This window comes from Rhinatrema bivittatum, chromosome 7 (assembly GCF_901001135.1).
Source record: "Rhinatrema bivittatum chromosome 7, aRhiBiv1.1, whole genome shotgun sequence".
Classification (NCBI taxonomy): domain Eukaryota; kingdom Metazoa; phylum Chordata; class Amphibia; order Gymnophiona; family Rhinatrematidae; genus Rhinatrema; species Rhinatrema bivittatum.
The window spans coordinates 129,981,029-130,003,042 of NC_042621.1; the positions used below are offsets into that span (position 1 = coordinate 129,981,029).

The 22,014-nt window shown below is 42.8% G+C and overlaps 1 protein-coding gene across 2 annotated transcripts in view; it reads left to right on the forward strand.

The window, feature by feature from the left end:
* The window catches only part of MCU (mitochondrial calcium uniporter), a 319,500-nt gene that overhangs the window by 256,496 nt on the left and 40,990 nt on the right, over nt 1-22,014 (forward strand). For both annotated transcript variants that reach the window (XM_029609126.1, XM_029609127.1), the window contains exon 2: nt 10,275-10,344. In XM_029609126.1, the coding sequence (XP_029464986.1) occupies nt 10,275-10,344 (70 nt within the window). The remainder of the gene's footprint in view (nt 1-10,274; nt 10,345-22,014) is intronic.

A 22,014-nucleotide genomic window follows, 5' to 3' on the forward strand; every position in this document is an offset into this window, starting at 1 on the left:
GCAGGAAAGTAGGGACAAGAGGGTAGAGAGCAGCAGAGAAGAGGCATTTAGGAAAAGGAGATGAGAGAGAATGCAGGGAAAAGGAGTAGCAGCAGCAGAGGAGGAATTTATAAAAGGGAAAGGAGAGCAGAAGAGAGAATGGAGATCTGGAATAGCAGGACCATTGCAGTAGAAGAGGAGCCAGATTCTGGAATGAAGACTTGAGTTTCGGTATTAGGCAGATAAAAATAAGCAGAATGAACTTGAGGGAGGGATAGGGGAAAAAGATGTGATAGAGTAGGGGAAAAATGCAGGTGGAATGGATAATGGTCCAGAGGAGAGGGCAATAAACTAAAGAGGTGGGTGAATGAGGGGCGTAAGGGACTGGAGGAGGCAGGCAGTGTGGCATGGCAGGTAATGGAAAAGGGGATGGGCTCAGGCAGCAGTGATCCAGCCTGCCCGCTACATGGCTTCATTTGAACAAGGCTTGCAGTGGAAAATTGGGGATCCCTACTCTGCAGGCTTCGGGTTTTGCTGCAAGGCAGCTGATGTAACGAGCCCTGGAAAAGAGTAGCAGCGAGGAGGTGATGGCTGGAATTGGATTACCACACCTTACCCACCTCTTACTCCAAAAGCATTCCCTTGTAGATGCTGCAACCTTCTCAGGTGATTGGTACATGCTATGTATTTTTTTAAAGAGATGCAATATTAAAAAAAAAACAAAACCAAAAAACACAATATTGTAACTTATGAGATTTGGTATGTAAATCATATTTTTTAGAATTTGTCACTTGGTGTTTGAAATCGTGGATTTGGCAATTGTTCTGCCTTTGCAGTATATTTAAATGTTATATGCATATATATTTCTTTATTATATTGCCACCTGGATCAACTTTGATATTGCTTAGTGTTTCTGCATGTGTAGTACTCCCTTTCCTGACTGGTGGTGGTTTAAATGTTGCTGAGCTGCTGATTGGATTTGTTCCTGTTTCCCCCTCTATTCTTTTGCTTCTCATTGGTCTTTTGCCCCTTGGAATCCCTGGGAGACCTTACTTCCTGGTGAAAGTTGTTTAGAACTGGTTTTTGACCAGCTTCTGAATCCTCTGCAGGCTTTTAGAAGCATCACTCTTTCACCTTCCTTGTGTATCTATTTTCCACCCTCTGGTTTCTGCTATTTACTGGTGGTTACAGCTTCCTCTAAGGCTGTTATTATGTGCCTATGACGGAGCTCAGTTTCTTGTCACAACTGTACCAGGTCTGCTGTCTGAGCAGCTGTCTTCAATAACATACCATTCACAGTGAGTGTCACACTGTTTGTCATTCAATACATGTTTTGGTACTAAGATCAGAGCTCTCTCTGACTTTTGGAAGCTAAAAAAGAAAGAAATTTAACTTTCTGCATAGGCTCCCAAGCTAGGGAGTTGAGAGCTGAGGGCAGAACAGTGAAAAGAGCATAAACGATTAAGGGAGTTACTATTTGAGGGCATTCTGAAGATCTAGCTTTAGACTTATCTTCAGAATAAAGTAAAACATACTGTTTTACTGCTTGCTTGTATCCAAAAAATATTTCTGCTGCGCAAATGAACTGCTCCGCCTTGGAGCCCTTTCATATCCCCCCTTCCATCTGTGAATACAGCAGTAGCTTGAAGAACAGGGCTGACTCTAGTCTGATGCTGCCACAATTTATCATTTACCTTAAAGTATGGAAGGTTCTGGTCCAATAGAAAACCTGCTCAATGGAAATGCAAATAAGACTACCCTGTCAGTTGTCGCAGCTGCTGCCTGTAAATGAAAGCATGTACGAGGGTAAGTCAGTAAGTCACAAACATACATGGGATTAATATTCATGAAATTTATTTAAATGCAAAAGATGAATTATTTACTGTGAAATATACAGAATATAGTCACAAAACAGTTTTTCTGGAAAAACCAACTACTTTTCAACGTAATTGCCGCGAACATTTATACATTTGTCCCAGCGCTTGAAAAGTCCATCAAAACCTTCTGCGTAAAAGTCTTTTGGCTGGCATCGTAACCAGTGCTTCACCTCTTGTTCCACTTCTTCATCGCTGGTGAAATGTTTACCACCGAGATGGCTTTTCAGTTTGCCAAACAAGTGAAAATCGCTGGGTGCCAAATCCGGACTGTATGGTGGATGTTCAAGAACTTCCCAGTGCAGGTTCGCAATTGTCTGAAGAGTCTTATTCGAAGTGTGTGGTCTGGCATTATCGTGAAGAATCAGCACTCCTCTTTTTTTCCAGATCTGGGCATTTTCTACGAATAGCTCCTTTAAGCTTTAATAGAGTAGCACAGTAGGAAGCCGAATTAACAGATTCACCACGCTTCTGAAAACTGGTTAAGAGTATCCCATCCTGGTCCCAAAACACAGTCAACATCACCTTTCCTGCAGAAGGCACAAGCTTGAACTTTCTCTGTGTTGGTGATAATGGATGCTTCCACTGCATGGAATTGCGTTTTGCTTCTGGTTGATAGTGGTGCACCCACGACTCGTCACCAGTAACAATACGTGCCATCATTGATTCACCTTCGTTTGCATAACGGCAGAGATTTTCCAAACAGACACCCATCCGGTTGTTCTTATTGTCTTCGGTCAGCTGTTTGGGAACCCATCTTGCACAGACTTTGCGAAAGTTCAATGCATCGTGCACTAAGGAATATGCTAATCCGTGAGAACACCCAATTTCTTTGGCAACTTCGTCAATTGTTACCCTCTGGTTAGCGCAAACCATCTCTTCAACCTGCTTCACAGTTGCCTCTGTCGCAATTTCTACAGGTCAACCAGGTCTCGTTTCGTCGTTCACGTTGGCACGTCCTTGTGCAAATTTATCGGTCCAATTATAAATTGCTTTACGCGAGAGACATTTCTCTCCATATACTGGATACATTTCTTTATGAATGTCTTTTGCCACTAAGCCCTTAGCCCATAAAAATCAGACAACAGCACGTTGTTCTTCGACCATACAATCCGTCAACACGGCAGCCATTTTCCTTGTGTACACAGCCCCTGCGCATGCACAGTTTAAATAACTATTTATGTACATAAGCACTTCTAAGGTGCTGCCATCTATGGAATATGACAACATTACAGATATGTTTTATTACCTTAGTAGAGAGATTTGTGACTTACTTACTGACTTACCCTCGTATTTAACAGCAAAAGCACTAGAGAAATTTGAAAAGGACAAAAAAAATTACGTTAAAATTAAAAATATCAGAATGTGGGAACAGTTGCAGTCTGACACACACACACAAGCTTATTTGCACTTCTGGTATGGAAGAAATTCAACAAGCTTTAAACCAACTCAAATGCAGTTACAAATGTTCTCAAATGCTGGCAAACAGATATCTTGCATTTCTTATGAGAATGAATATAGAAGAGTGTTGAAAGAGATCTGCAGGAGCATTGATCTAGAACCTGATAATCTAGTGCAAAGCACTGTCGCACAAGCTCAACAAGAAATTGCAAACTTAAAAGGAAACTGCGTCCCAGTATTCCAGCTTTTCCCAAACTCTCTGCCAGGCTTGAAGATCACTGAAATCAGTCCGCTCAAACCTATCCTCAGTAGGTGCAGCCACTGGCAGGACACGCACAGAAGCAGAAACTGTACGGGCACAAGCTTCCCTCAGTAAACAAGAGGCTGCTTTAAAGTTAGCTAGAGCCAGAAACTAAGAGGTATGAATAGCAGCTCCTGCTGCCGCCTGCAAGAAAGCTGAGCTGGAGGCAGAACAGCAGAAAGCCACTATTGTTGCACAGCAGCAGCCCCATGCATGAAGGCTGAAGTGGATGCAGAACTAGCCATGTTGCATTAAGAGAAGAAAGCCGCTGCTGCAGAAGCCCAAGCAAAGAGCCTTGAAGCTGATGCAGGGCAAGAAAGTGGGGAGATGAAGATTGGTCAAGTTCTTTGAGGATCCTGTTCAGCATACTAGAGACTGTCCTAGCACTCTCCTCTGAACATGGCAATGTAGTGTCACACAATCCACCAGGAAAGATAATGGATGCTAAGGCAAATCAACCTGTCTTGGAAACACTCTGCACCTAACAGAAGTCAACTCTACGCACAGCCTACCATAGATGTTGATCACTACAGTGATTCACATGCTCATGTGCTTACGGATGACTACTACTGGCTCACAATTCAGGTGCACGTGTGCAAGGAGACACTTTGTTTCAGACCTACAACACAGCATCCTATAGGATGTGGTTTCCAGATTTGGCTGGGAGAGTCTCCTCAGTAAGAACATACGCTGCATGTTCTCCACAAGAACCTTATGCAGGCAGATCAACCTCACGCTACCTCATTGCCTAGAACTGACACAGTGAGAGAAATCCAGTGACATGTCGCACAGCATCTCAAAAGCACATCGTCACCTGAAAATTGAAGTATCAGATCAAATCTGGCTGAATACATGGCCCATCATGAGCTTGTCAGTTCAAGGCTCACTAAGTTATGCGACCATCCTGAGAGCTACATAGCATAGAAATCTATGTTCAAATGTGTCAAAGACCTAAATGTTACTGCAAGCGAAGAAGTAGACTTGTTAGTGGAAGGCTTGGGGGTGGGTCCTCAGAACATGAGAAGAGACTAAGGTCAGTGCCCATGGACCATTCCTCAGCAGACCTGGCAACAATGTGGAGAAGAATTGAATTGTACTATGGCAGTCCTGAAGTGAATGAAGATACACTTTGATGAACAATTGAGAACTTCCCAAGAATCTCACAGACAATCATAAGTTACAAGAACTTTGAGGTATGGATCAGCCTTGGCCGTTTCCAGTTCTAAGAGCAAATCTCTAAGGCCTTAACTCTCTGGACACTGCTTGTGGAATGAAGCCAGTTGTGCAAAAGTGCCACATAGCCTGCTGGAAAAATGGTTTCCCTAGGCTTTGAATATAAAGTAGAGAATAATGTTGTCTTTCCTGCATTTAGCTTTCTCCAGGTTCATCCAAGATCAAGCAGTGACAAGAAATGATCAGTGTTTCAAGTTTGCGTCAGATGACATTTTAGACATACTTCCCACCAGTAAAGAACAAGGCCCTCTCAGGGCTTGTCTCACTGCATCAAACCCTGGAAAGGAGATCAGGGATCACTTTGTGACTTTTTTGAAGGACATGTTCAATAATGGTCACGTGGAGACAGCTCCACCTCTGAAGGAAGGTGAAGAGTGCTGGTGTCTGTCTATCTTTGGTATATACCATGCTCAGAAACCAGGTCAGATCAGAGTTGTATTTGATAGAGATGTGCTTCTGGTTAGAATTTCGTGTCTGGCTTTGTTTCGGCCAATCCCCCCCCCCTGCAGGAGTTCAGTCGGTGGGGTTTTTTTTGTTTTTGGGAGCCCCAATTTTCGGGGTAGTGCGCACTAACGTGGCAGAGTCAGTGCCTGCTAACAGGAGTTAGCAGGCACTAATCCGAAAATGAATTTTTTCTGAAATTTCGGAAAAAATTAAATCGTTTTTCGGTTCTCCCAAACCATTCCAAATTAGGCAATTTTGTTGAAATTGCCTAATTCAGGAAAAATGATTGAATATCCTTAGTATTTGATTCTAACACTTATCTCAAGGACTCTCAACAATTTTCTCCTCACTGGGCCTGACTTAATCTCTTGGGTGTCTTGGTTTGTTTCAGAAAGAGCCCATTGCTATCATAGCTGACATCTATCAGATGTTCTACTCTTTTATTGTCCATGAAGACTTTAGAAACTATCTAGGATTCCTGTGGTACCAAGACAGCAACAAGATTTACAGAATACATGTGTATGTCTTCAGCAATAGTCCATCACCTGAAGTGGCTACCTATGGACTCAGGACAGCACAAGGAGGACAGGAGGCATATGGCTCAGATGGCAGACAATTTGTGGAAAGGCACTTTTGTGTGGATGATGGATTAAAGTCCATGCCTACAGAAGAAGCTGCTAGTGACTTGTTAAAGAGAACAGTCAATTTAAGCAGAGGCTGAATAAAATAGCCTCCAATAATGCCTAGTTAATGAAAGCATTTCCTTCAGAAGACCATGCAGAAGACATAAGAACTTGGATCTAGGAGTTAACACACCACCACTCCAGTGTAGTTGTGGACTAAGTTGGAACCTGAAAAAAGGCACTATCATGTTCCAAGTCTCAAGCAAGAAGAAACCCATACATCTGCCATGGTATTCTGTCCACAGTCAACAGCTTGTTATGATCCACTTGGGTTTATTACTCCAGTCACCATAGAAGAGACGTTGCTATTAAGAGAATTCTCATCAGAAACAAAGGAGTGGGATGTGCCACTGCCACTGGAGAAGAAATGAGAATGGGAAATGTGAAATAATTCTCTCCGAGATCTCAAGCAGCTCCAAATATCATCTATGTATACCTCCAAATCTCTCTGTATCTCATTACAAATAACTTTGTGTCTTTTCAGATGCTTCCGTAAACATTATAGTCGCTGTGGCCTATGTAAAGACAGATGCAAAAGGCAGATCTCACATAGGGTTTATCCTCCTTAAGGCTAAATTAGCTTCTTAGCCTAACCACACCATACCATGACTTGAATTGTGTGAAGCAGTGTTGGCAGTGAAGATAGTGAAGCTGATACAGAATGAAATAGACATCTCTATCGAGAGATAGCAAAAAATTTAACAAGAAGTGTTCCTCTCCCCTCCACCTGTTCTTCTTGTGGGGTTTCTAGAAAGTCTGTGATATTCAGGGTGCTTTCACTGGTTCTCTTCTGATTACCATTTCCCTCTTTTAATCCTGACACAAAGTAAGCTTTAATAATCTTTGGCTGTTCGTCTTCTGGTATCATTAAGACATCCTTTAAATAACATTTGAATTGTTCTTTTTGCTATCTCTCGATAGAGATGTCATTATTTAAGTTTCTTCAAAAACGTTCATCGCCCTATTTAAACCAGAAAATCTGGATATATCCGGATGTCTCAAAAGAAACTCAAAGGAAAAGATTTCTCAGTGTAATACCCCAAACTAGACAACATGGAGCACAGATAACATTGAGATTTCCGTGTAAATGCGTATTGAGAACCGGAGGAAACAGATACATTTTTTTTTTGTTCCTGAACAGTTGGAAAATTTTGTTCAGTCACATCAGTGGACTCCTGACACAGGACAAGATCAACAATAAGCGGCTAAAATGAAATAACTGCCTACTCTCCTTTTCTTTTTTGTTCTTTGTAGCAATGTGTTTGTGATATTGCTCTAAATAAATCTTGGCTCTCCTCACTTGTATATGAGTAATGATATAGGTAGAATATATGTTTATCTTGACGAAGTTAAAAGAATTCTAATGAGCGATATTTCTTTTTATAAGAAGTTTATATAAAATTAAGAATTCATATTGATGTTTGATACAGGCCTATATTGCCAAGGCATTTAACTTGATATCTGTAAAGCATTAAAATTTTTAAAAATAAATAAAATAAAATAGACATTCAGCCAGACATGGTCAAGCTCTATACTTGACAGCAAGTTAGTGCTGGACTACATAGACAACCAAACCAGAAAGTCCTACCTACATGTAAGCAACAGGGTTGAGTGTATTAGGAAATCGAGAGCAGACCAGTGCTAGCATATGCCCACTGATTAGAACCCCGCAGATCATTCCACAAGATCAGTCCTAGGAGTTTACCTGGAGCAGACAATATTGCCACCTGGTCCTGAGTTCCTTATAAAGGGCAAGAATGGATTCCTAACTGGAAGTTTCTGTTTGAAGCTTGTGAGCCCTGAATCAGACACACAAATCCATCCATAGGTGACCACTCTTGCTACTAACATCATTCTAGAAGGCAGGTTGGGAAAATGGCAATGTAAACGTTTACCGAAATGAACTCTGAGACGAGCTACGGCACACCTCATCCATATTGTGCTCTCTCCATCAGACCCCAGATGGTACCCCACTGGCATCCCTGCACGAAGTCACATATGGTTGAAGAGCTCTCACATTAGAAAATGCCCTCCTGCATTGTGTACAACAAGAAGTTTATGCTAATGAAATCAAATGCGTCACCAAGAGGGAAAACATGCCCAAAGATATCCTCCTTTCATAGATGAGGCTGGCCTCCTCAGAGTGGGTGGTCGTCTGAATCTGGCCACGCTGAACACTGTTGGAAAAAAAACCTCTTGTTTATCCATGGCAGACATATTATTTAGATTTTTGTATTCCGCTTTTTGGCATTTCAAAGTGCGCATTCAGATACTGTAGGTATTTCCCTATCCCCACAGAGCTTGCAATCTAATTTTGTACCTGAGGCAACGGAGGGTGAAGTGACTTGCCCAAGGTCACAAGGAGTGACAGTGGGTTTTGAACCCTGGTTTCTCTGGGTCGTAGCCTGCTGCTCTAACCACTATGCTGCTCCTCCATTACGTTGCCATGCTGCTTGTATGCCACCACGAGCAGGTTAAACACAAAGGCCAACACTTCACAGAAGGAGCAGTCAGAGGTGCAGGCATCTGGATCTTCAGTGCTAAATGATGGATTGCTGCAGTCATTCACTCCTAATGTACGAGAGGAGGACTTGTGAACAGAAAACTGTGGGCTGTGATGTTCACATGTATGAGCATTCATGCTATTCACGGTGAGGTCAAGTCCATGGATACTTCCAGCTTCACAAATGCCCTCTGAAGGTGGTGCAAAAAGCTCCAGCCCTGGTTGCAGGAAGCATTCTGTTCCCTGTTTTGCCTAATTCCTGATTAGCCGAAATCTTTATGGGACCTTGTCTATATATATGCAAATAGTTCATCTACATTTTCTGTTTTCCTTACTGATTAATCCTTTTGAAAACATTGGACAAGTCTCTGAGTAGGTTTTCCGTACACCACCTGCTCACTTATTCCCCTAAGAGTTCCTCATTCATAGAGCATTGATTTCAGGGCTAGCTAATTTCGGATGTAGCTTGTTATAGACGTACTTCTAGCAGTGCTCTTTTGCTCAGGCTTTGTGTTTCTGTATTACCTTACCCCAAGTTTGTAGACCTTTTCCCAAGCTCCAGTCTTAAAATAAACCTAGGTCTTCTCTTTGGCAGCTTTGATCAGGAAACCTCTGTATTCTCAGGCTGGTCATGGGGGGGGGGGGGGGGGGGGTATTTTTTTCCATAAGATTTGAGGAGTATAGCAGTTGGGAGCTAGTTCAGCGCAGCCTTTCCTCGGATGGAGGACCCTCTCAGGAGAGTTCAGGGGGTTCCATATGCAGGGGAAGCAGTGGAGTCTGCTGTCTTGCTTTGAGGCTCTGTTAGGAGTGAGGTACTGGTACACTGTTACTGTCCTGAAACTTTGTGATCATTTTACACCCAGAAGATGTTGCTGTGTTTCATAAGTTAATATCTCTGTGAGTTACCTATAGATCCCAGCATAAGACCCTTTTTTAGAAACATTTTCTAGTGCTTGCTCTTTATATAGCATTAACCTTCAGTGCTCACGCGGTGCAGTTTTGCTTGTGTGCTGGGAGAAACCTGCTCTGTTCATCCTGTCTCGCCAGCCTTTGGCTCTGGGACAGAAACGCCTGTCTGTTCTGCAGGAAATGGCAAAAACAAAACACTGGAAACATCAGGAGCTTGGGACCCAGTCCTCTGCATACACTGTGTTGCTGCTGAGAAATGATCGCTGTTCCTTTCATTACCTTTCCTTTACCCTTCATTCCTTTCTGCAGTATCTTCTCCTCTTTCTGTCATCACATTGTATCGTTTCTTTCCCCTCCATCCTTTCACTTCAGACTGTGACATTTGCGGGGTCGGGGGCTGCACTGTGGAGGTTTCGGGCAGCCACCCTGGGAATGTTGCATGTAGTATAGTAGGAGGTAGTGATGGAGTTTGGGAACAGGGCTTCTTGGAATGCAACAGACAGAGCTCGAATTTCTCAGGACCACTAACCCAAAGTAAACACTTACATTCTCTTTAGCTTTTCTTATCTGTTTAAAAAAAAAAAAAAAAAAAAAAGTGCACAGCACTTTAGAGACAGTGGAAACTGAACAAATAAAATCTATTTGTTTTGCAGAGGAAAGAGAGGGGAATATGTGAGGATTATTTTTGTTAAACTTGAATGCTTATGCCAAGAGCCAATGGCCAGGCTACAGCTCCAGCTGATATGGATTCAGATAACTTTATTGGCATGACAATTTTACATGTGTTGCCAAAACAATGTACAGAATTTAAATATGGGCTGGCATTCAGAGCTGTAGTCTCTCTCTCCTGTGGGAAGTCAGACTGTGAGGGAAGAGGGAATCTCTGCATTGTCTCTAGATATGCCTGTCTTTTATTTATTGTGCTGCTTTGTGTTCTGCTTCTCTAGGTACACCAGAGACTCCCAGCATGGCAGAACCAACAAGTTGTCTTTTGTAGTACAGCAGTGCCCTCTGATGGTGAGTAGTGGCAGTGCAGTTTCCTTCTCAGGTTTGCTTTCTCTGGAATGTAAAAGACCTAAATGTGGTAAATCCTAGAGAACATTCAGAGCTCTCTAAGCAGTGCACGTGAGGCGAGCATTTTTCATTGGATACAAAATGTTACAATTGGAGGTCATGAGTTGAGGCTGAAAGGTTCTCCAAGCAGAATGAATGGGCCACATAAATGAGCGGCGTCTCCTTACGGCACTGATATGGAGAAGCTTTGAGCATGAGTGCAGTCACCATATTATTTGTCTGCTCTGCAGATCAAACATGAGATCTCTTGAGGTTTTTCTGGCTGAATTAGCTTATTTTTCCCTTTGAATACATTTCAGGAAGTGTTTAAAATGTGTTTGGGGCTCCCTCAGTTGCCACTTTAGTTCTTTTAAGTCTGTTTCCCCCCACCATACACACACACGCACGCATGTTTTCTTGGCTTCTTTGGCATAACTCTGATCAGGCCCCTCTTTTGGCACCATAGTTTTAGGCATTCTGTGCCAGCATCCAGTCGCTGGCTTTCATGGCTTGGATGATGAATGTAAATGAGTCCACTCCCTTAGTGTCTGGGAGAGTGTCTTTGGTCCTCCTTTCTTCTACGAAGAATCACACCAGGAAATGATCTGGATTTTAGTGCCAGAGGTTTTCTGAATCCCACATCTACACCAGAAACTGCTTTAAATACCTTCTCCATCTCAGAGTTTAGTCTGAAGACCAACTCTGGCTTCACCTGAGTGCAGCTGGGGCTTTACCAAAAAATAACTTTGTGTAGTTCCTAGATGTTAGATTTATGTGGGGCTTGCTTTGAAGTCTCCCATCAAACCACCCACAGTATCTTGGTACCTCAATGTGGTACTTACCCAGCTGATGAAAACCCTTTTCAAGCTTCAGGATTCTGACCTACAAGGTCTTGTTTTTCCTAGTGGTCACTTCAGCATACAGAGTGAGTGAGCTTCAGGCCCTATGACTTATCCACATTATGCAGGAGTTTGTTATGACAGAGTGGTAATATGTACTTATACTATTTTAGGCAAGTACTTAGGATCTGACTTTCACTTTAATCAGCCAGTTGTTCTGCCAACATTTTTTTTCCCAGGACCCATGCTTATGTAGCCCCATCCCAAGGGGAGTGTCCTGTGAATTACTGGATTCCCTCTCTGTGAACAGACTGCTGAGGGGAACTGCAAGCAATCACCCTGAAATAAGTCATTCTGTTTTTATTAATGTAAGAGCAAACTGCTTTCAAAGCGATGCATAGAGAAGAAAAAAAAAAAGTTAACCACAGAGATAAACACCAGCAATCATGAACAAGACAGTTTAAAAGCAATGCTCTTCACTTGAAATAATTACCCATGGACTTTGTATATCTTTATGCTTACTAGTACCCAGTATACTTTAGAATTACTAGCAAGCTTGCTATATCCCTTCCGGGAGTATATTATTATGCTAATCATTAGGCCTTGTATCGCTTAGCTTTCTTTTACATAATGAGAGAAAGCAATACTCAGAAATTAGCACAGGGCCCTGTGATAGTTTATTCCCATGCATCTGAAGCAGATAATACTCGCACTTCCCTTACTGGATCCTAGAAGCTTTATTCTTGCTGGTGGGAGATTCAGCAAACGGCCTCGGCACAGGAACACGGCTCTTCTTTTGCAGTTGCCCTATACTGTCTGTCTGCTTTCCTTTTGTTTACCTGCTCAAGCTGGGAAGAAACCCCAAATCAAGAGGTCTTGTAGAGTCTAGTAGATCTCTCCCACTGCAGACAAAAGACAGCCTGGTTCAACTTTCTGCCAAACGTCAGCTGCTCATCCAAGCAAGGAACCTGAAACAAAATTCTGTTGCAAAACCTGCACCGGAGTCTGCTGTCTTTCACTTTCTCCTCCACTTTCCCTTCTTCCATTGTCTTAGGTGCCCTGAAACATGCTGCAATATGTAAGAACATAACATTTTCCATACTGGCTCAGTCCATCAAGTCCAGTGGCCAATACAGGTCATAAATACCTGGCAGAATCCCAAAGGTCAATAGATTGCATGCTGCTTATCCCAGGGATTTGCAGTGGATTTCCCCAATTCCACCTTAATAGTTTATGGATTTGTTCTCCAGGAACTTGTCCAAAGCTTTTTTTTTTTAAAACCCAGATATGCTAACAGCTTTCACATTGTCCTCTGGCAAAGAATTCCAGAGCTTAATTATGCATTGAATAAAAAAAATGCAGATTAAAGCAGCCATGTTGAGATCTGCAGCAATTAATCACCAGTGCTCTGGCGGTGACAGGCATACAGAGCAAGGTAGGGAGAGTATTACACTTAGAGGTGAACAAGCCTTACACAATTTGGATTGCAAGAGAGCTCTTGCTTCTGTCTGAAGAAGAAAAAACTATTAGAAAATTCTCCTAGCTTTTTGTTTGTTTGTTTTGACCCAAACAAGCCTGTGCTCACTGTAGCCAAATGAAACCTTTCTAATTGAATAGCAGATTGAATCCCCTGTTATGCCCAAGCAGGATGGGCATGTCACGAGTGATAGTATCAGAGCCATGGCAGTGTTTGTTGCCTATCTGCGATCTGCTTCTCTAAGAACCACAAGGCTGTGATATTCACATCCTATTATTTAGATATTGACTCTGATTTGATCAGTCTGTCCTTTTGGGCTGGTATAATAAGGTGGGGGTTAAAACTGGGCTCAAATTCAGGGCACAGTTTCTTAACACATGTTTAAAAAAAAAAAAGTGTACAACTCTGAAAATGTGCATAGCATAAAAGTTTAGCATGCATAAAAATATTTATACACACACCATTATCTGTGCAAAAAATGACTTATGTGCATAAAAAATACTTTTAGCGCAGAAAGCAATTTTTGTGCACCTAAATCCTGATACTGCCCGGCACTGGAACTCCAGGTTTCACCCATAGACTAACATTATTCCTGGAAGCTTGTGTCTGCCTTGAGTTAAGTCTACCATGCTAAGGAAATGAGGTGAGCCAGCGCACCTCTATCCTTGAGGGGTAATGGCTAATGCCAACATTAGCATGGGATTTGCATGCGAGGGTTCTAACCTGTATGCATTTTGTTGTGCACAAAACTCCTTGCTGCAACAGTAACTTTTTTTTTTTTATAAATGCTTTAACAGACTCACAAGAAAATATAACATATTAAATTAAAAAAAAAAAAAAAGTAAATGCAATGGTAGTATCATAGAGCAATAATATCAGATCATATGCAAGCTGTTCCATTTTTGAGAGAAAACTGATAAGCCATATCTGTTGCGTGCGAAAGAGACAAAATTGGAGATAGTGTTTGTTAGGTTTTTTTTTTTTTTTTTTACTAAGTATCATTTAGAAGTCCTGGAAAGGGACTTCAAACTCCAGTATGGATAGGAGAGCGGTCATCCACATGTTAAGAACATAAGAACATGCCATATTGGGTCAGACCAAGGGTCCATCAAGCCCAGCATCCTGTTTCCAACAGTGGCCAATCCAGGCCATAAGAACCTGGCAAGTACCCAAAAACTAAGTCTATTCCATGTTACTGTTGCTGGTAATAACTTAGAAAATAGCCACTGCTAACTTAATAGCAGGTAATGGACTTCTCCAAGAACTTATCCACTTTTTTTTTTTTTAAACACAGCTATACTAACTGCACTAACCACATCCTCTGGCAGCAAATTCCAGAGTTTAATTGTGCATTGAGTGAAAAAGAACTTTCTCCGATTAGTTTTAAATGTGCCCCATGCTAACTTCATGGAGTGCCCCCTAGTCTTTCTATTATCCGAAAGAGTAAATAACCGATTCACATCTACCCGTTCTAGACCTCTCATGATTTTAAACACCTCTATCATATCCTCCCTCAACAGTCTCTTCTCCAAGCTGAAAAGTCCTAACCTCTTTAGTCTTTCCTCATATGTTCCCAATATTTATCCCCAATGTGTTATATAGCCATCTTTTTATTCAACATTCAAGTCAATTTCTTGATCAGTGCGATCTCATGTATCTGTGCCAGTGAGAAATCAAGGGGACAGACTTCATTTGGCACTATATTAAAATGGGTAGCATGTACAAGGCAGTTATATAACTTGTGTTTGTAAGTGCTTAAGGGTGACATCCCTCCATAAACCCAAGACACACATTTCTGGGAGAAGGTTGATCCATAGGGCCAAGATAACTGGGATTTTAAGCTCTATCTTTGGTCTTCCATTTTTGTTATAACTTATTGGAATAAACATGTAGGTAAGAACCTTCTTCCCATGCTGAAAAATTAGCAAAATAGAGAGGATATTTATATGTCCTGTGCATGAGCTTGTAAATAAGCTCCACACATCTACCACCTATTGAAACTTTATGCGTAGTTATCCAAATTCATTTCCAATCCTCCACCCCAAGAATAAACTGGAGATCCTCATTCCATTGCATAATTAGGGGCATCAAAGGTTTTCTCCTCATGCATTAAAATGAGAGCCCTATAGAGGGGCAAAATTATCTTGGAGCTTTCCTCATCCAATAGCAAAACCTGCTCTGCTTTCAAAAGCTTCCACCTGGTCACACATGATTCTTCCATCTTAAGTTTGATTTTGATCATCTTATAGCTGCAAAAAATGTGCACACAACTACAGTTTAAACTTTGTGCTCTGTCCAGTGTGCTTTATTACATCATTTGCTTTCTGGGGCATCCCAGGGCTCATTCTTACAATTTTAGGTTATTGTCTCTGTGTGTGTAAAAAAAACAAAACAAAAAAACCTTACAAAAATGGTTCACCCATTGGCAGTTATTTTTATTTCTCCCTTTTGTGTTAGAAGGTAACTGTTACCAGTGGAAACTGAAAATTTAGTTATGACTCACTCATCCTTGTCCTTGGAGAAAACCCAATTGCTTACCTATAACAAGTGTTCTCCGTAGACAGCAGGATGAGTTGCATGTAACCTTCCTCCCCTCCTTTTGAAGTAAGCTTAAGTAAGATGAGACCAAGGAAACTCATGTGATAGCTTTAGGACACCTTTTAATGCAGCAAAAATGCATTTAGAGAAGCATATGTAAATTTGGGGGATTAATCATTAAAACCTAAGGTGTCTGAACATTTTATGACTTAATACCTTACATCTGAATGGATATCTGCTTCAATTATTTCCATTAGTTTTTTTGAGTTATTGTTTGTGCATGAATCGATTTGCGGCTTCAGGAAGGAATTGAAAACTTGGCTTTTTGCTGGGGACTTTTAACATAAATGTGATTTTCATTCAGCAATTGTTTTGAGTCAGGTTTCGTTATGGACACAGTTATCTGTTTGATGTGCATTTCAGTTTTTTAATGTAGGGTAATACTGCTGCTATTGTTTGTTTATAGATATTTTATATTGATATTTAATGTTTTTACATGATATGAAATTGGGTATTAAAAATTGGGTAAAACTAAATTAGTATTCTTTTTTTTTTAACCTTTGAGGGTACAGGCCTTGGAGCAAAAAAGGCAAGTTGAAGGTTTAGTGGCTTCTGTTATGGATAGTCCTGTTACAGTGTATGGCTACAGGAGAATGAGAATTTGACCATATATCATCAAGAACTATGAATATTCTTGTAAGGAGATTTGCAATGAAATATTCAAAATAATTGGACATGTGGCTTTTACTAAATTGGCCAGTCTCATACAGAAACCCCTTTCCATTTATGGATTATGTATAGGAGTCTGTATTCCAACAATTAATCAGGTCTGGTTTACATGGTGGCATATGGGATTTTGGGGGAGTAAACCTGATATTGGAAGGTTCCTATAATCACGGCAAGCACAGATCTTAATTCCTGGGCACCGTTTCAGGACAAACCCAGAAAGCTGACTGCTGTGACCTTTGAAAATAAAGGGAAAAAGTAGGACATGGAGGACGTTGGTGCTGTGGGTATAAATCTAGAAAGAGTCTCTCTCATTTACGAGCATCTTTCTATCATATAATGAACTAATAGAACAGTTAACAAAATATGAACACCCATTTGGCTTTAATACTAGAAAGTGGTGCTAAAATTGAATAAATATGAGGGCTCCTTGTGAGATCATGCTGTTAAAATGGAAAAGCCAAGTGTTAGGCAGAAGCACCTGCGGTATCGCTGGCACAGTCATCACTGACATCCCTGATGGCAGCAGGGTTCATAATGTACCTTTTTACTCAATTCAGGGAGCATCCCACAGAATAAATATGAAGATACACTGTAACTGACATGCATATTAATTGGTGTGTGGTATTTTATTCCATCTTGAATAGAAATCCCATTGCTGAGAGATCTTTTATAACTAGGTTTTATTTATAACTAAGATTTTATGGGAAGCTTGTTTAAATATAGGGAAGGATAAATTTAAATTCTACATTTTTTCTTGCAGGTTTATCCTACTACTGAATGCTCAGTATGGGCAGGGGTTAGGCCTTCAGCCCTGTTTACTCGTTCCCCCCCCCCCCCCCCCTCTTATCACTCCTCCTTCATCCCACTCCTCCCACCCGCCTTTTCCTTTATCCCCCTAAAAATTCACAGAGACAATTTAGGATTCGAATGAAGTTTGTGGATAGATTAATGATCGAACAAACAAAGAACAAATACAAATTACAGAATGAACTAATACACTAAACATCCTATCTATCGTAGCAAGGTGAATAGTTCTAATTCGCTGCTTCCCCTGGGAGGGTCCTGTCAAAAGGCCACCCCAATAAGTCTCAGAGGAAATGGTCCCATATCTGCATGTTCTGTCTTATTGCCCTCATGACTCTGATGCGATGGTGCTTTCACGCCTGCACCTGCTGTGGCTAAGGCCAACCTGCACAGAAAAACCCTCCGCATCGGAATCACCCGGGATGCAAAATTAAGTACACTGATGAGGGACTGAAACTGCACATTATCGCCTTCCTAGCCCTGCACATGTCCCGAATATCTTCACTTAATTTCAGAACCTTTTCCCTTGGCAACCTGGAAACCTGAGTCTGCACATCCAATTCTATGCCCAGGAAAATGATTGATCTGGAAGGCCCTTCTGTTTTCTCATTGGCCAGTGGTTTTCCAAACTCTGCCGCCACGCCTTGGAAAGTGTCTACACTCCTGCACGTCCCTGCCCACCAAAAGGAAATCCTCTAGGTACCATACGATGTTTGTGGATCCCGATCTCTGCTCGACCACCCAATGCAGAAAGGAACTGAGCAATTCAAAATATGCACATGAGATCGAAGAGCCCATCAGGATGCACCTGTCAAAATAGAAAAGACCTTTGAATTGAAAACCAAGGAGGTGAAAGATGGGATGGACAGGTAGCAAGAGAAAAGACCCTCTTAGCAGCCTTTGCTAATTGGACGCAGTCACCAACCTCCCTGATAATAGATGTGGCTGAGTCAAGGGATGCGTATGAGACCGCGCGCAATTACAGGTCAATCAGGTCATTCACTGGAACTCCCTGGCGGGTAAGACAGGTTGTGAATGAGCCTGAACTTCCCAGCCTACTTTTTTAGGACCTTCTGAAGCGGAGACAAAACTACATTAGGGAAAGGGGGAACTTGAAAGGGGCCCTCCACCTTACTTAAGGCAATTTCAGATGAGATTTTTTTCACTGCCTCTGCTTTGTGGTCAGATAAGGATTTTGTGTTACAGATAGGGTGAGAACTGCTTGGGGGGGGGTGAACCCTACGGTGAAACCTGCAGTAAGTTCAGCTGCTTCACTTCGCAGGCGGTAGCGCTCTAACCATGGTCTCATGGCCTCAATTCTGACTGATGTGGGCGCCAAACCCTTCAGTGCCCCGTGCAGGGATGAAGGGCCTCTGTCTACAATCTCTTGCGGCACAGCATTGAGTTGTCACAAGAGGAGCAAACATGTTTGAATTTGCAGTGAATCCATGTGCAGTGCCCTGCATTGGCTTGCCTACACGTCTCGCCTCTCTCCCTTGGACGGAAACGACCTCTCTCAGGAGCCACCAGCATCGAACCCTGGCCTGTGCAAGCCGGGTGCCCTATGCATTGTCATCTCATCGAGCCAATGGTCCAGCACCCAGTGTCTCCACGAGATAGCGCTATCCTCTGCCATGCTCCTCCAAAACTTGATGTTGTAATTTAGCCATGCCCACCCTCCTCTCGCCTGCGCCTTTGATTGTCTAAATACCATATCAAATAAGGAGCCTGCTCAGGCTCAACTATGACACTCATAAATATATGAAACGCTGTTGCCCAATTAATTTTTTTCAAAACTTTTGGCCTCTTTTCCTTAACTTTGCCCCCAGCCTCCTTCTCTTTGGCTTCATTCTTGCTACTGTCTTAGTCTCACTCCTGGTTAAAGACAATCTCTATAAATTCCTGTTTCCAGATTTTCTCTGATTTTTTTTTTTTTCTGCATCACTGTAAGCTAAGCAATTCACCCCACTTCATACTTCTTATTTGCGAAGCCCAGCCGCTTCTGATTGCCCAAGGGTAGTCCCTGAAGGGGCATTCAAGTTCTGGTGGCAAGCTGTATGCCCCGCCTCTGCCCCCCAAACCGTTGCAGCTGAACCGGCTTTACCTGCTTTTTCTTAAATGATTTTATAAAGTGTTCTGCATCACAGTGGCGAAAGCCAGTTCCTCGCCCCTGCTGCCAGGTGATGAATCGGATTCTGAGTCACTCGGATCGACCAACGTCTTACCTTGGTCAGCTACCTGCTTGCCTATACCTGCCCTTGGCGGCCGATATTGTGCCGCTGGCCAGAGAGGAAGCACTGGCCCATCTGGCACAGCTGTTCCTGACGTGCGATGCCGCAGCCAGTCTGTGCCATGTGTCTCCGTTTGCTGGCGAAGCTCTGCCATGAGATCATCATCTAGATTCTGCTGGTGTGGGCTGTTCCAGGTGCCACCCCTGCATGGCACGGGGCACATGGGGAATTTGGGTTCGATGGCCTTTCCCCCCCCCCAGCCCCCCTCCGTGCTTTTCCCAGGCGAGTTGGCCCCGCACTTGGAGATGATTCACGAGTCTTGCCTCCCCCCATCCCCCCCCCCAGCCCCCCTCCGTGCTTTTCCCAGGCGAGTTGGCCCCGCACTTGGAGATGATTCACGAGTCTTGCCTCCCCCCATCCCCCCCCCCCGAATGGAATTTGGAGCCCTTGGGAGCAATCGAATTCTAACTCCTCTTGGGTGCCATCTGAAATCTCCTGCTGCAATTAACTTATACTACCACTGCAGGAAGGAGGGAGAAACATGAGCAGTTAGAACAGACATGCATGTAAGGAGATTACTACAAAATTGTTTTGGTCAGCCCCAGCCAGGAAGTCCTTTGAGATCCGCCTCTCCGGTAGCCAAAAACATTGGTGCTTCACCTGAAATACAATACAAACCCCTCAAATGCCATAAGCCATGCCAAACCTTACAGCTTGCTGGCCCTTCATAGATGTCCACATTTCACTTCAATATGTATTTAGCTACATTTTGAGAAAATCCCAGGGACAATGTGCTGCCCTGTGCTAAGGGATTGTGTGTCGTCCCCCCACTGATGACTGCTGCTTACTAGAAATGCAGGAAACCTCAAAACCCCAGTGGCTGCTTGTGTTCTGTGCACCCCCAAAATATATGGTTCCTGCCCCTCATCAGTGTACCCTTAATGATGGCCACCACTTGGAGAAAGTTGCCCTCAAACAAAATGGCTGCCACCCTATTCGGTCACCAGCAACAAAGATGGCCACCGCCCATGCCGAGCAGCTACCTGGATGATGACTTCTCACCCACCAAAGCCCCACCCCTCACTCTCCATTTCCTACTCTTATCGATGCTGCACACCGTCGAGCACAGCCACCCAAGCCCTAATGAACATGCCGCCAGAGATCCATCATGCTCACCACTCGTGGATCACTGCACTCTGCTACCCCTGCTCCTGCTACACTGCAGGTTTGGAACTGCTGCCCCCCAAGTTACAAAAACCCACCCAAAAACATCATCCCAGCACTCCCAGGAATTCCCCCGATGATCGCTGGTCCAGCTCCCCCACCTAATCTCCTGTTCAGCAAACCACGCCTGCAAGTCCTTCCGCTGATGTGAAACCACTCTGCCGGTGGCTACTGCATGCTCCTGCCATCTCCCTAGGCCATCCGCCGAGCTCCCCAGCCCCCTCCCCCCCCACCCCCCCCCAAGCAGCCCTGATTCTCTCGAGATCTGCGGTATCTCCGACTGCCGATGCACGCCTGAAAGATGCTGCCTTTGTGCTGCTGCTCACCATAGCTGCGTTCCCCCAAATGACCTCTGAAGCAGAGAAAAACTTTCCATTAGATGCTGCCTGCGGTAACCGAAGAGCCCAAACCAGCAGGACAATTCCACAATGGATGGCATGCGAGGGGAAAAAGAAGATGGCAGGGTAAGTTAACACCGGGCAGCACGCAGAGCCACAAGGAGAACGGGAACGCCTGCCTGCTGACTAAATCATTTTGAATCCCTCCCTTCCTCAGCCAGTCATAGGCCACCCCCCAACTCCCTTGCTTCTAGACCCACCTCCCTTCCTTTAACTTAAACCATTCCTACCAACCCTGCCCAAGTATCCGTCTGGCATCATCTGCCCCTGTTGTGCCCTGCTCCCTGAGAGCTCCGTGGCAGGGTTTTAATTTTCATATGTATGTATAGGTCTGTGTATATGGCTATATACTGTGTGTATGTGTGTAATCAAAAGAAAGTTAATTCCCCCCCCCCCCTCAATTAATTGTAGTATAGAAAGCATAAGGGGTATAAGAAGCTTTCAGTGTAGCATGTGTTGCAGCTCTAATCAAGCAGGTATTTTTCTGAATGAATATACTCTATATATACTGTATCCTGAAGGATGTGCTATACTTTAACCTCACTGGGCCTGCCAACATTGTGACTGAAAAATAAGCAGACAGGTGGGTATCCTAGATCTTTTGGGAGACTCCAGGACAGTTTGCCCTCCCTCCCTCCTGACTCTGATGTGGCCCATGGACCACTTATTGGGAATAAATGATCTATGTAAATTGGAGGCAGTTGTACTGATCTTTAATAAAGCCATGACATGGTTCTATCAGTGTCTGCAGAAAGCAAATACTGGGAGTTTCCGAAGAGTAGAACAAGGATTTTGAGATTTGTATAGAATCTCTGTGCAATGGGGGGTGTGTGGATTGATTGTTTTTGTGTTTTGTTTGTTTTTTTTAGCAAGTCATTGTGGATTTTGATGTCCCTGTCTATTACTCAAATATTCTATTTTATTGCTTATAGTGCTGTCTGAGCATTGATAAAAAATCTTCAAATAAATTCTTGGGAAGTTAATAAATATTAGTTTGGCTATCCAGAGTCTCATGTGTTAGATTTCTATTACAATATAAGAACATTATGGAGGGGAGTTCAAGGAAGGATTAAGAATAACTAATAACCAATGTCAACTTTCATTTCAATTATTTGGAAATTTATTGCAGTTGCAGACATATTTCTGCTTCTAATAAGAAATTATCTTCCTGTCCTTGGTCTTAAAACCAATTTTTAATAACTGGAAGAATGCTTACTTTCCAGAGATAGTTAAATAATGTAATATAGTGGGATTTATTTTCAGTGGCATTTAGCCAGATAATTTGTGAGTTATCTGTCTAAAGTTTAGCCGGATACCATAGAGGGGTATCAGAGTAGAGTTAAGTTATTCGGCTAACTCCAACATTCAGCGTTAGCTGGATAATTTATCTATCT